Below are 13,620 nucleotides of genomic sequence, written 5' to 3'. Positions count from 1 at the left end.
GTTTTAACTTTCTTACACATACATTTTGAGATTCTAACAACTGAGATGAGTAGTGACATTCGTGAATCTTGGATTTTTGCAAGCCTTTTTTGTCCTTAAAAATTCTATTAATTCTGATCTTACCATAACTTATACTATATACTTAAAAAGTCAAATTGTATTTAATAAATTAAAGAAAAAGGAAATGACAGCTATACTATTGCTGATGTATAAAATTAAATTTTGTAATAAATAATTTTAAACTTTGACGAACAAATGACTGCTAGAGGACAACCTATCCACAATCATAGTAGGTATCCACTTGCGAGGCAAATCATAAAATAGATTATTATTATTATTCCATATCTTTTTACTCGCAATTTTTTTTAATTTTAATATTTATAATAATATGAGCCGAACTAAATAAAAAGAATGTAATCATCATTGCTGTTCCCACACATTAAAATTTTTGATTGATATAAAGAGAGGTTGGTCTGCACCATTCTTTTGTGTACAGAAACAATCCTTTTTTTTCTTTCCTTTTTTTTTTTTTTTGCATATTATATCCTACATCCAATAAGGCCTTAAAATACATTATTACAACCCCACTTTCAAAGATCTACACTTGCCTTTCCACCCTTCTCTGATTTTCTTATTATTTTTTTTATAAATATATAATTCTATTCCTATACTAAAAATAAACAAGTAACATAATTTAGTCCAAATACATCAATAGAAAAAATATTGAAAAAAGGGCAAAATAGTCCTTCATGTTCTCCCCTCCTTGTAATGATTAATGACACTCTTTTTTCCTTTGTTGTGCCTTAATCATCGGAATGGTCATTTTCCTTTTTTACCCTTGGTTGAATTCCATAGTAACTCACATACCACTTAACGAATTTCCTCAACCCAATAGACAAATCAGTGGTAGGCTTATAACCAAAATCCCTTAACGCAAGGCTCACGTTAGCATGAGTAAACGGAACGTCACCGTTTCGTGGCATTTTAACAACATTCTTTTTAGCCTTAATATTCAACAAATTTTCAAGAATAACCACTAATTTCCTCACCGACACAGGCGAAGTATTACCCAAATTATAAACCCTCAACTGCGCCGGACCTTTCTTCTTTCCGCCGCTGCCGGTGCTCTTCTCCGCCGTATCCAACGCCCCAACACACCCTTTTACTATATCATCAATGTACGTGAAATCACGCGCCACCTCTTTATCATCTTGTGTTACGTAAACATTAATTGATTTACCTTGTATCATATCCTTAGTAAAGAAAAAATACGCCATATCGGGTCTACCCCATGGACCGTAAACAGTAAAAAATCTTAACCCGGTTAAAGAAAGACCGTAAATATGGTTATACGTATGAGCAATTTCTTCACCTGCTTTTTTTGTTGCTGCATATAAACTTGCGGGTTGATCCGTTCTGTGCTCTTCTGAAAAGGGTACTTTGGTATTTAACCCGTAAACCGAACTGGACGATGCCCAGACGATTGCGGGTTGAGGGTTAGCTGACTTGGCGATTTCTAATAAATTAACAAATCCAGCTATATTTGAGTTGACATAAGAGAGAGGATTTTGCATCGCGTAACGAACGCCAGCTTGTGCAGCTAAATGGAGGACATGTGTAAATGGAACAATGTCGAAGAGTTTACGAAGAAGTTCGACGTCGTTTAGGTCACCCTCGACTATGAATATTTGGTGTTTGGATAAGAGATTTTGGCGAGCCCGTTTTAAAGAAGGATCATAGTAGGAATTGAAGTTGTCAAGGCCAAGAACACCGTCGCCACGTTTCTTTAATGCTAAAGAAGAGTGGGACCCAACGAAACCAGCAGCACCGGTGACGAGGACGGAGAAGCCGTTAGGGCGGCTAGGAGTGGAGGAGCGGCGGACTTGTTTCTCCCACGATGCTCCGCCTCCGTAGAAGGCGGATGAGATGAGGTTGTGGGTGGTAGTATGGATGTTGTTGTGTGAATTAGGGTTATCTGAAGCTAACGGAGGGTAATTTATAGTGAAAAAGAAAATAAGTAGTAGCGCCACTAATAAAGTGACACGAAATAGAAGTTTGGACGATGCAGCTATGAGTTTTGTACTATTGACTTTGCGAATATAGCTATTGTACCGCTCTAGCTTTGTGGTTTTGCTAGTGTCAGGTGGCGACGCCATTGGTTGATACTTGATAATTTCACACTAAGCTTTTGATATATGCAGTTCGATATCAATTCAAGAAATAATCTACTGAATCTGAAGTTGATTAAAATTCAATGCGACTAGTTATTGTGTCATATTGTGAAATAAGGGAAGAGAGAATTTGGAGTTTTGTTTTTTTGGGAAATGAAAGAATGGAGAGTGCTTAGATTTAGCAAGCCCCTAGGGAAGAAGAGATGATTATAAAGGAAGAAAGAAGAAGGATTGATGTGTGTGTGTGTGAAAGAGAGGGAGAAATAAGAGTGGTGGACCAAAGAGAGGGAGAGAGCTTTTGAGTTGTAGTTGGTTGGAGACCACTTTGTTTTTCTAGTATTCTCTACTCTTCTTCTTTTTTTTTTTAAAAAAAAAAATATAAGTATATGAATTGGTTTATGGAGGAGTTAATTTTATCTATGGTCATTGACTTTTGTGTTTGTTATTCAAAAGTCATTTTTTTTTTGTTACGTAAAAATCATTCAACTTTGTGTTCATTACACAAAAGTCACATTTCTTTCTTATGTTATACAAAAATCATTTTACTTTGTTCTAGTTATCACAAAAGTCACATTTTTACTTGAAAAGTCTATTATGCCCTTGATATTATATAAACCTTCATATTTATGTAATACCTTCTATATTATATACTATATAATATATTTTTAACTATGTATTTTATTTATAAATTAAATAACTTAATATTATTTTATTTAAAATATTTTAGTATTCTCAATTTCAATGCTTTATGCAGTCCGTTTAGCATTACTTTTTTTTTTTGTATTGAATATTATAGAGTGGTAAAATATTACCAATATGGAGGATTCTCATGAAATTGATTTTATTAAACTTTCCTACATATTTTTAATAAGAATTCAATAGACAAGATTGTATTAATTTTAAAATCTTAAATATTAAAAAAAACTAACATAGAAGTTATTGTAGTCCAAAAAAATATGTTATTACAACTATGTCTTTTCCCTATGCGTTCTTCTGTTTAATATTTTAGAATTATTTTGGTCTATCAATATTATATTCGGGCTTTTATAATAATACATGTTCTCCTATTTCTAAATGTATTTGGACCATATAATACGTTTTAAAATTAAATTAGTAATAGTAATTTTTTAAGAAATATTTCCTAAAAGTAATAGGATTATCCCAAAAGTAATTATATTAATAGAAAATCTAACATGCTCCTAAAAGTATTAAGTTTATATGATAACATGTAGTATTATATATCTATGCCCGAAAATAATTATACTAATAGGATTCTTAAAGGTAATCATGTAGGATTCTTAACGAGTAGTATGATGTCCTAAAACTAATAGGATTATAAGGCTAATGTCTAGAATTTCAATTATGTCCTTTTACTGTGAGTTATTATGTTTAATATTATAAGGTTATTTTTGTAATCCAATATTTTATTCATGCTTTTATAATAGTATAGAAAATATATTCGTATATTTAATTTTTTCTTAACGTTAATTTCAAAATATATTAGTAGCGTTATTAAATTTGTCAGTAACTTTAATATATATTAGTAGAGAAAAATCGACAAGTATATTTCCGTGAGAAAATTCGCAGATAAACCGACAAAGAAAATGAGAAAAAAATCATATGTTAACTTGAAGGAAAATTCCTAGGTAACTCTACCTGCGAATTTAGCTGGGGATATTTTCTTGGGGATTTACCCGAGCAATTGGTTATTTGGGAAATTATATTACTAGAAATTTGGAAAAAACCGTCAAAAAAATCGACAAAAGTTGGTCTGTAATGGCCAATAACCGTCTAAAACACGACCATTAACGTGTGGACGGTATTTTGAAAGCCGGAAGGGCATACCGACCAAAGTTGGTCGGAAATTACCGACCAGATTTGGTGGGTCAATTAAATTAAAAAAAATCTGTTTTTATAACGCTGCTAATATATCTTGAAAATTAAAATTAGAAAAAAATAAATATACGAATATATTATAAAAATAATAAATAAAATAATATTAATTTAATTTATAAATAAAATACATAGATAAAAATATATTATATAATATAGAAGGTATTACATAAATATGAAGGTTTATATAATATCAATGACATAATAGACTTTTCAAGTAAAAATGTGACTTTTGTGATAACTAGAGCAAAGTAAAATGATTTTTGTGTAACAAAAGGAAGAAAAGTGACTTTTGTTTAATGAACACAAAGTTGAATAATTTTTATGTGACAAAAAAAGAAAAGTGACTTTTGGGTAACAAAAACAAAAGTTTAATGACCATGGATAAAATTATCTCGTTTATGAAGTTTGGTTTTAGATTAATTATACATTTTAATTGATTTGTGTTTTAGAGAATAAGACTAATTAAACTATACGTTAGAAATTTCATCTATGATGAAAGATCTATAAAGCATATTTTCAAGTAAATTTTGAAATGTTAAACGAGTAAGAAGTATTTTTTTGTTTTTTTTTTTAAATTAATTGATGTTTGGTCGTACAATTGATACTCTTTTTAAGAAAATTTAATAAATCTGATAAATATATTTGCAAGTGGTCGGTCACATTAATTTGGTATAATGAAATAGGACAATCAAAATTATGGAGTCTAATAAACAAGGAAACTTAAGGTGTTTGTGGTTAAGAAAAGACTTTATTTGACTCTCAAAAGTGAATAATTAGGGCATACTCAAGCAATAATAATAACTTGACACTCAAAATATTATATATATTTATAAAAGATATTAAATGAATGGGTAACAGTTGCTTTCTAGTGAAGGAGCTAATAAATTAATAATAAATATTATGGTAAAATGATAAGTATTTTTTCATTTTTAACCAGAGGTTCGAGTCTTGGTTATAAAGTCGTCTTTGATTACGGAACTCTTTACCCCCTAAAATGGGACTTTCCGGTGCAAATACGAATTCAGTCGGGCCTCAATGAGATACCGAGCATTGAAAAAAAAAAGAATAAGCTAATAAATTGGTCCTCAATTTTTTAAAATTTAAGGATTGGTCCTTGTATTTATGTAAGGGGTGAAATGCCAGCTAAAATTTGAGTCAGATGTGTTGAAGAATCTCAAAACCATGTGAGACACACATGGGGAAATTTATGAGAAATGAGAACACTGATCCTTGACTTACTCTTATTCAACATTAAACAATTGAAATATATTCTTTTTGTATTTCACTTAGTATAGTAATTTTAAGAAATTAAAATAGCTTTATTATATTGGTTAAAACAGAATAGTGTACGGTTATTGTAGTATTTAATGAAAGTTACTTATTCTAGAAAAACATACAGATTTAGTAATTAAAGGGAAGTAATTTGTTAAAGATTAGACAAAATTCTCAAAGTAGAGGGGAAATAATTCCAAAATTGAGCAAATTTTCATAACTAACACAACATAAAACTAGCATAATTAAGCAAGTAAGATTTATTAAAAATATGAAGCTAACTAACTTATCAAATTTTAGTTACATAATTAATGAAGCAAAATACTCCCTCCTGTCTTTTAATTGATTTTTTGGCCTTATTGTGTAGTCCACAATAGTTGAATTTTCAGATAATCAAGAAGGAATTAACTTATTTTTTTTCAAAATTATCCTTGGAGTAAAGAGACTAAGAGTATTTGTTGTATTTTTTATGAACAAATTAAGATTAATTTGGTCAATTTCATTGTTAATAATGCTAAAAACTGGATTCCTTAATATGTGTGAAAATAACCAAAAAATCAATTAAAATGAATCGGATGAATAATGCTTAAAATAGATAAGTAGTTTCACTTAGGTAGCTTTAACTTAATGCTCTGTCTTCCATAATTATAGCCCGTTTGGCCAACCTGCAAAAATCAGCTTATTTTGAGAAGTATTTTTTTTCAAAAGTGCTTTTTTCAAAAGTACTTTTGGTGAGAAGTAGTTTGTGTTTGGTTAATTAGTTTGAAAAACACTTCTTAGCAGCAACTAGTGTTTGACCAAGCTTTAAAAAACTGCTTCTAACTTCTAAGTATATTTTTCTCAAAAGTGTTTCTCAAAAGAGTGCTTTGGGAGAGAAACTACTTTTTTTTGTTTCTCCAAAACTGCTTCTGCTTCTCCTCAAAAATACTTTTTTTTCATTCCAAAAACTTGACCAAACACCTCAATTTTTGGCCAAAAGTAATTTTGGAAAAAAAAAAGACACTTTTGACCAAAAAGAAGCTTGACCAAACATGCTATTAGTAAAATAGTAACTTCACACAAAGAATCTGAAAAGTCATTATCTTCTTTTAATTAATTAATTCAATTATTATCATTCTTCTATTGCTTTCTTTTTCCATATTTTATTTTTTAAATTAGAAACAAAGTGCATGACCGTTTGTCACCGACAAAATAATTTACAATTGAGAGCTGAGAGAATTAATTTTAATAATTAAACTATTATTTTATTAATGGTTAGATCTTGGGTTTAGTTCAGTCAAGATAAAAGGTTCTTTTTGTCACTAAGGTTAATTTTGTTCTGTTTTTATTTTTCATTTCATTTAATAATTTTGCTGTGTAGCCGTTATTCGGTGAATATAAAACTAACCTCCATCTACTTTTTGAATCAGTGTTCTTAATTACGAAGCTTCTCTGCTATTCTTTATCTGTGTCCAATCCCAACTCCCAATACTTAAACCCCCCACCCCCAAAAAGAAATACATAAATTCTTTTTTAAAAATAACAGGAAAAAACATTATAAAAGAGAAGGCAGAAAATCAGAAAAGATCAGAAGACAGAATAAAATGAGTTGATTTATATGTGTGTATTTGTTGGTTTCCCACCCGTCTTGTATCTGTACTAGGGCTCGACTAAATCTGGTCCGTGCCAGAGAAGTCTCACATTAGAGGATAAAATGTTCTCTAACAAAGGTAATTCCATACCCACGATTCGAGCTCGAGACCTCTAGTTAATTAAGGAGTACTTACCACTCTACCACAATCTTATTAGTAAACTATATTTGTAAAATAATTATGGAAAATATAAATGAACATAAACAGAAATGAAAAACAGAAACAGAATTTTAATCCGAGCCCACTGAATTCACAGTGTTTCCTTAAGGAATTTAATCCCCTCCTAATACCCAAGGTTATGGATTATTTCCTCCCATGATAGAACGAATTACACACTGGAGTAGTGGTACTTCAAACCCCAGTGTTTCAGCGAACACGAAGTTCGGTAGCAAATCACACTTACTATTGCTTTCTTTGAAGTTAAAATATGCATAAGGAAGGAGAAGAACTCAGAAAATTCATATGGAAATTCTGAGCAGAATAGTCTTGTATTTATAGCCAAAGTTGGGCTGAAATATGAAGAGGTGCAACTCTTCAGAATGGCTGTTTATGCAAAACGGCCACAATATAAATGACTATTTACTCAACACAAAGAGGGAAAATAAATAGGGTAGTTTAATTTTCAATGACACAACTGAAAAACGGATTGTATTTAATATTAATATTTATTTTAATATTAATATTCTGTTATTAAAATAAATATTTAATAACATTTTCTGTTAATATTTTACTATTAATAAATAAATTTGGTCCAAAAAATCAATCAATCAATCGATCATTTGACCAAATCCAAATCCGAATCCGAAGCCAAAGCCGAAGCCGAGCCGAGCGATGACGCGAGGCTTGCCTTCTTCTCAACTTTTTAAGAGTAGAAGAAGAGCAATTGCTTATATACCCATAAAAAACCTCTTCCTCTTCCAATATGGGACAATGTCCCTTTGCCAATGGGGGAAACTTAAAATTTTACTTAAATTTTTTATTTCCCTCCATTTCCCATTCACCCTCTTTTAATCCTCATTAATGCTTAAAAACCCCAACAATTCCCCACATGAATGGGGAATGGCTATATCACGGAAATATGCATGAAAGACTGTGTGATTCGCAAGCAATGATTAATTGCATCTGGATAAGTAGGTTTCCCTTTGAACTTTCCGTAGTGAACTTATGTCGGATATACTCGGTCAATCGGTAGATTTGATATCTTTGAACCGTCGAACTTTGGTGTATACCTAGACAACCATAAGTCACACAACTAACCCTTAACCGTCTTTGGTTCTCATTGTTGTGTTCATTTCAGCCATGAATACCGCCTGGTTTCACAAGTGCGTAGAGAACTGGCCTTACAAAGTTCTCCTTGAAGCGGCTAACACTTTACACTTATATAGGTGATTCCTACACGTATTATCCCGTAGATACACTATTTGATATACTCCGTATCAAATTTAGAAATCATTAAAAAGCCTTAATGCTTTATCCTTGGTACTTGAACATTATCTCATCATGAGAATGGACCAAAAGTTTAGTTGACAATGTTGAACTGTCATTAATGACTTTGTTTGATCTCCTTGAACTTAGATCTTGGGATCTCCAATCTTCTAGGTAGAGTTACCGCCACTATGACTTGTTCTCGGCCATAGTCCGATTTCGCTTGATGATTTCTCAACTACCTCTCTAGTTAGGCCTTTTGTAAGTGGATTCGACACATTATCGCTTGACTTTACATAATCAATCGTGATAATTCCTCTAGAAAGTAATTACCTAACGGTTTTATGTCTTCGTCGTATATGACGAGATTTACCGTTATACATAACGCTCCAGCCTTTCCAATTTCCGTTTGACTATCACAATGTATGCATATTGGTGCCAACAGTTTGCGCAAAATGAAATATTTTCCAAGAAATTTCGGAGCCATTTAGCTTCTTCACCAGCTTTATCTGAGGCTATGAATTCAGCCTCTATCGTAGAGCGGACAATATAAGTTTGTTTGGACAACTTCCAAGATACCGCTCCTCCGCCAATAGTGAATACATATCCACTTGTGGACTTGGAATCAGTCGATCCGGTGATCCAATTTGCATCACAGTATCCCTTAATGACCGCAGGATATTTACTGTAGTGCAAAGCAAAGTCCTGGGTATGTACTAAATACCCCAAAACTCGTTTCATGGCCATCCAATGAGATTGACCTGGATTGCTTGTATATCGACTCAATTTACTTATAACACAAGCTATATCTGGTCGTGTACAATTCATGATGTATATTACGTAACCCAACACACGAGTATAATCCACTTGTGATATGCTTTGGCCTTTGTTCTTTGCTAATGCAAGATTCATGTCAATTGGAGTCTTTGCAACTTTAAAGCCCAAGTGCTTGAATTTTTCAAGTACTCTCTTAATATAATGAGATTGTGACAATGCTAGACCTTGAGAAGTCTTATGGATCTTAATTTTCAGAATTAAATCAGCAACTCCCAAGTCTTTCATATCAAATTTGCTAGTTAGCATACGCTTAGTAGCATTTATATTGGCAATGTCATTACTCATTATCAGCATATCATCCACATATAAGTAAACAATGACTATATGATTTGGAACATTTTTAATGTACACACATTTATCACATTCATTTATCTTAAACCCGTTTGACAATATTGTTTGGTCAAATTTCGCATGCCATTGTTTGGGTGCTTGTTTTAGTTCGTAAAGGGACTTAACAAGTCAACATACCTTATTTCCTTTACCTGGAACCACAAACCCTTCAAGTTGTTCCATGTAAATTTCTTCCTCTAACTCTCCATTTAAGAAGGCTGTCTTAACATCTATTTGATGAATTTCAAGATCATAAACTACAGCTAACGCTACTAACATTTGTATGGACGTAATTCTTGTAACTGGAGAGTATGTATCGAAATAGTCAATACCTTCTTGTTGTCTATACCCTTTAACCACAAGTCTTGCCTTAAATTTGTCAATAGTGCCATCATCTTTCATTTTCCTCTTAAAGATTCATTTAGAACCCAACGATTTATTTCCAGGAGGAAGATCAACCAATTCTCATGTATGGTTGTTCAGTATGGATTCTATTTCACTATTGACTGTCTCTTTCCAAAACAATGATTCCGAAGAAGACATAACTTCTTTTAATGTTCGAGGCTCATTTTCCAATAAGAAAGTCACAATATCTGGTCAAAATGAAGTAGACGTTCTTTGACGTTTATTACGTCTTGGATCCTCCAGATTAAATGTACTTTCTTTTGTTTCTTCCCGAGGTCGTTTAGATCCTTCACCAATCGACTCACATTCCTTTTTATACGGATATATTTTCAAAAAACTCAGCATATCTGATTCTATAACCGTATTATTATGAATGTCGGAATTCTCTGATTTATGAACCAGAAATGGATATGCTTTACTATTGGTCGCATATCCTATGAAAACACAATCAACATTTTTCGGTCCTATTTTTACCCTTTTGGGTTTAGGAACTTGCACTTTTGTCAAACACCGCCACACTTTAAAATAATTCAAGTTGGGCTTCCTTCCTTTCCATTTTTCATATGGAATGGATTGTATTTTGCTATGGGGTACTCGATTTAGTATTCGGCTAGCCATAAGAACGGCTTCCCCCCACAAATTCTGTGGCAAACCAGAACTTATCAATAATGCATTCATCATCTCTTTAATGAACGATTCTTTCTTTCTGCAATCCCATTGGATTGGGGCGTGTAAGGGGCCGTTGTTTGATGAATAATTCCATATTCTAAACATATTTGTTCAAAAGGAGATCCATATTCACCACCCCTATCACTTTTTATCATTTTGATTTTCTTGTTAAGTTGCGTTTCAACTTCATTTTTGTGTTGCTTGAATGCGTCTATTGCTTCAGCTTTACTATTAAGTAAGTAAACATAACAATATCGAATACTATCGTCAATAAAAGTTATGAAATACTTCTTTCTACCGCGAGATGGTATTGACTTCATGTCACAAATATCTGTGTGAATTAAGTCTAAAGGATTTGAATTCCTTTCGACTGACTTATAAGGATGTTTAACATACTTAGATTCCACACATACTTGACATTTTGATTTGTCACATTCAAACTTAGGCAATACTTCCAAATTAATTATTTTCCGCAAGGTTTTATAATTGACATAACCCAAACGTATATGCCATAATTTATTTGACTCAAGTAAGTAAGACGAAGTTGAAATTTTATTATTATTTTCAACAACCATTACATTCAACTTGAAAAGGCCCTCAGTGAGGTAACCTTTTCCTACAAACATTTCGTTCTTACTTATTACAACCTTATCGGATACAAATACACATTTAAAACCATTCTTAACAAGAAGTCCAGCAGAGACTAAATTCTTCCTAATCTCGAGAACATGAAGGACGTTGTTCAAAGTCACCACTTTGCCGGAAGTCATTTTGAGAAATATCTTCCCACATTCTTCAATCTTGGCCTTTGCAGCATTTCCCATAGAAAGCGTCTCATCGGGTCCAATAGGAGCATAAGTAGCAAAAGCTTCTCTCACAACACAAACATGGTGAGTGGCTCCAGAATCAATCCACCACTCTTTAGGATTGCCCACCAAGTTGCATTCGGAAAGCATGACACACAAGTCATCAACATCATCATACTTTTCAACCATGTTTGTTTGACCCTTCTTCTTGTCGTTCTTTGGAGCACGACACTCCATTGATTTGTGTCCGACTTTTCCACAGTTGTAGCAATTTCCACTGAACCACTTCTTGCTTGGGTTGTATTTCGGTCTAGAAGTCTTCTTCCTCCTTTTGTTCTCTCCAACAATATTTGCTCCCATTATTGTTGAGTTTTCACGACCTCTCTTTTCAACAGTTTTATTGTCCTCTTCGATTCTTAACCGAACAATGATATCTTCAAGGGACATCTCCTTGCGTTTGTGTTTCAAATAATTTTTGAAGTCCTTCCACAACGGAGGCAACTTCTCAATCATCGCTGCTACTTGGAATGCTTCATTGATGACAAGACCTTCAATGACAATTCTGTTAGTAAACATAATAAAATTAATACTACCAACACTAGTATTAGTTCAACTTATACCTTCAGCAAGGAGATCGTGAATAATCATTTGCAATTCCTGGACTTGGGTAATAACATACTTGCTATCTACCATTTTGTAGTCCAAAAACCTTGCAGTAACGAACTTCTTCAACCCGGCATCTTTGGTTTTGTATTTCTTTTCAAGCGCAGTCCACAGTTCTTTTCATGTTTTCACGCCACTATAGACGTTACACAAAGCATCCTCCAGCCCGCTTAGAATATAATTCTTGCACAAAAAATCTGAATGCTTCCACACCTTAAACATGAGAAAGCGTTCAGTTTCTGGAGTTTCATCGGACAACACAGGAACATCTTCCTTGACGAACTTCTAGAGACTTAGAGTAGTCAAATAGAAGAATATTTTTTGCTGCCAGCACTTGAAATCAATCCCGAAATTTTTGTTGGGTTTCTCCGCCGGTGCCAATGCTGCCAGTGTTGTTCGGCTCGTTGAGGCATTGACAATCACCATTGGAACAACTTGGTTCACATTATCATTAGTCATTTCTGTAAAAGAATGACACAAATATTAAAATCACGTAAATTTTAATCTTCAATAGAGTACAAAACCACAAAGGTTTTACTCTCTAGAAAAAATGAGTACAAATACAGAAAATATATTAAATTTCTTAAGCTTGTTAGTAAACTGTATTTGTAAATAATTCTGGAAAATATAAATGAACATAAATAGAAATGAAAAACAGAAACGAAATTTTAATCCGAGCCCACTGAATTTATAATGTTTCCTTAAGGAATTTAATCCCCTCCAAGTACCCAAAGTTATGGATTATTTCCTCCCAGGATAGAATAAATTATACACTAGTGTAGTGGTACTTCAAACCCCAGTGTTTCAGCGAACACGAAGTTCGATAGCAAATCACACTTACTGTTGTTTTTTTTGAAGTTAAAATATGCAGAAGAAAGGAGAAGAACTCAGAAAATTCGTATAGAAATTCTGAGCAGAATAGTCTTGTACTTATAGCCAATGGGCTGAAATCTGAAGAGGTGCAACTCTTCAGAATGACTGTTTATGCAAAACGGACACAACATAAATGCCATAACATAAATGGCTATTTACTCAACAATAAAGAGGAAAAATTGAAGAGAGTAGTTTACTTTTCAATTACACAACTAAAAAACGAATTGGATTTAATATTAATATTTATTTTAATATTAATATTCTGTTATTAAAATAAATATTTGATAACATTCTTGTTAATATTTTACTATTAACAAATAAATTTGTCCAAAAAATTAATCAATCAATTGACCGAAGCCGAAGCCGAACCCGAACCGAGCGACGACGACGACAACGGCGCGAGGCTTGCCTTCTTCTCAACTTTTTAAGAGCTAGAAGAAAAACAATTGCTTATATACCCATAAAAAACCTCTTCCTACTCCAATATGGGACAATGTCCCTTTGCCAAGGAGAAAAACTTAAAATTTTACTTAAAATTTTTATTTCCCTCCATTTCTCATTCACCCTCTTTTAAGCCTCATTAATGCTTAAAAACCCCAACAAATCTTTGTCAGTAGATAGAGTGTGTTATAATCTATCTAA

General features: G+C 32.6%; 1 protein-coding gene across 1 annotated transcript; it reads right to left on the bottom strand.

The window, feature by feature from the left end:
• Nucleotides 1–429: 429 nt before the first annotated feature.
• LOC104219464 (UDP-glucuronate 4-epimerase 6-like) lies at nucleotides 430–2,440 on the bottom strand. The gene has a single exon (XM_009770154.2). It carries the CDS (start codon nucleotides 2,154–2,156, stop codon nucleotides 804–806), a length of 1,353 nt encoding a protein of 450 aa, XP_009768456.1. The 5' UTR covers nucleotides 2,157–2,440; the 3' UTR covers nucleotides 430–803.
• Between the last annotated feature and the right edge of the window lie 11,180 nt (nucleotides 2,441–13,620).

Source organism: Nicotiana sylvestris, chromosome 1 (genome assembly GCF_000393655.2).
Source record: "Nicotiana sylvestris chromosome 1, ASM39365v2, whole genome shotgun sequence".
Taxonomy (NCBI): Eukaryota; Viridiplantae; Streptophyta; class Magnoliopsida; order Solanales; family Solanaceae; genus Nicotiana; species Nicotiana sylvestris.
Note: the sequence above shows the minus strand (reverse complement) of the source record. Positions and strands in the feature narration are given on the sequence as shown.

Coding starts and splice junctions, on each gene's coding strand:
- LOC104219464 (XM_009770154.2), bottom strand. CDS start 2,156: ATGGCGTCGCCACCTGACACTAGCAAAACCACAAAGCTAGAGCGGTAC.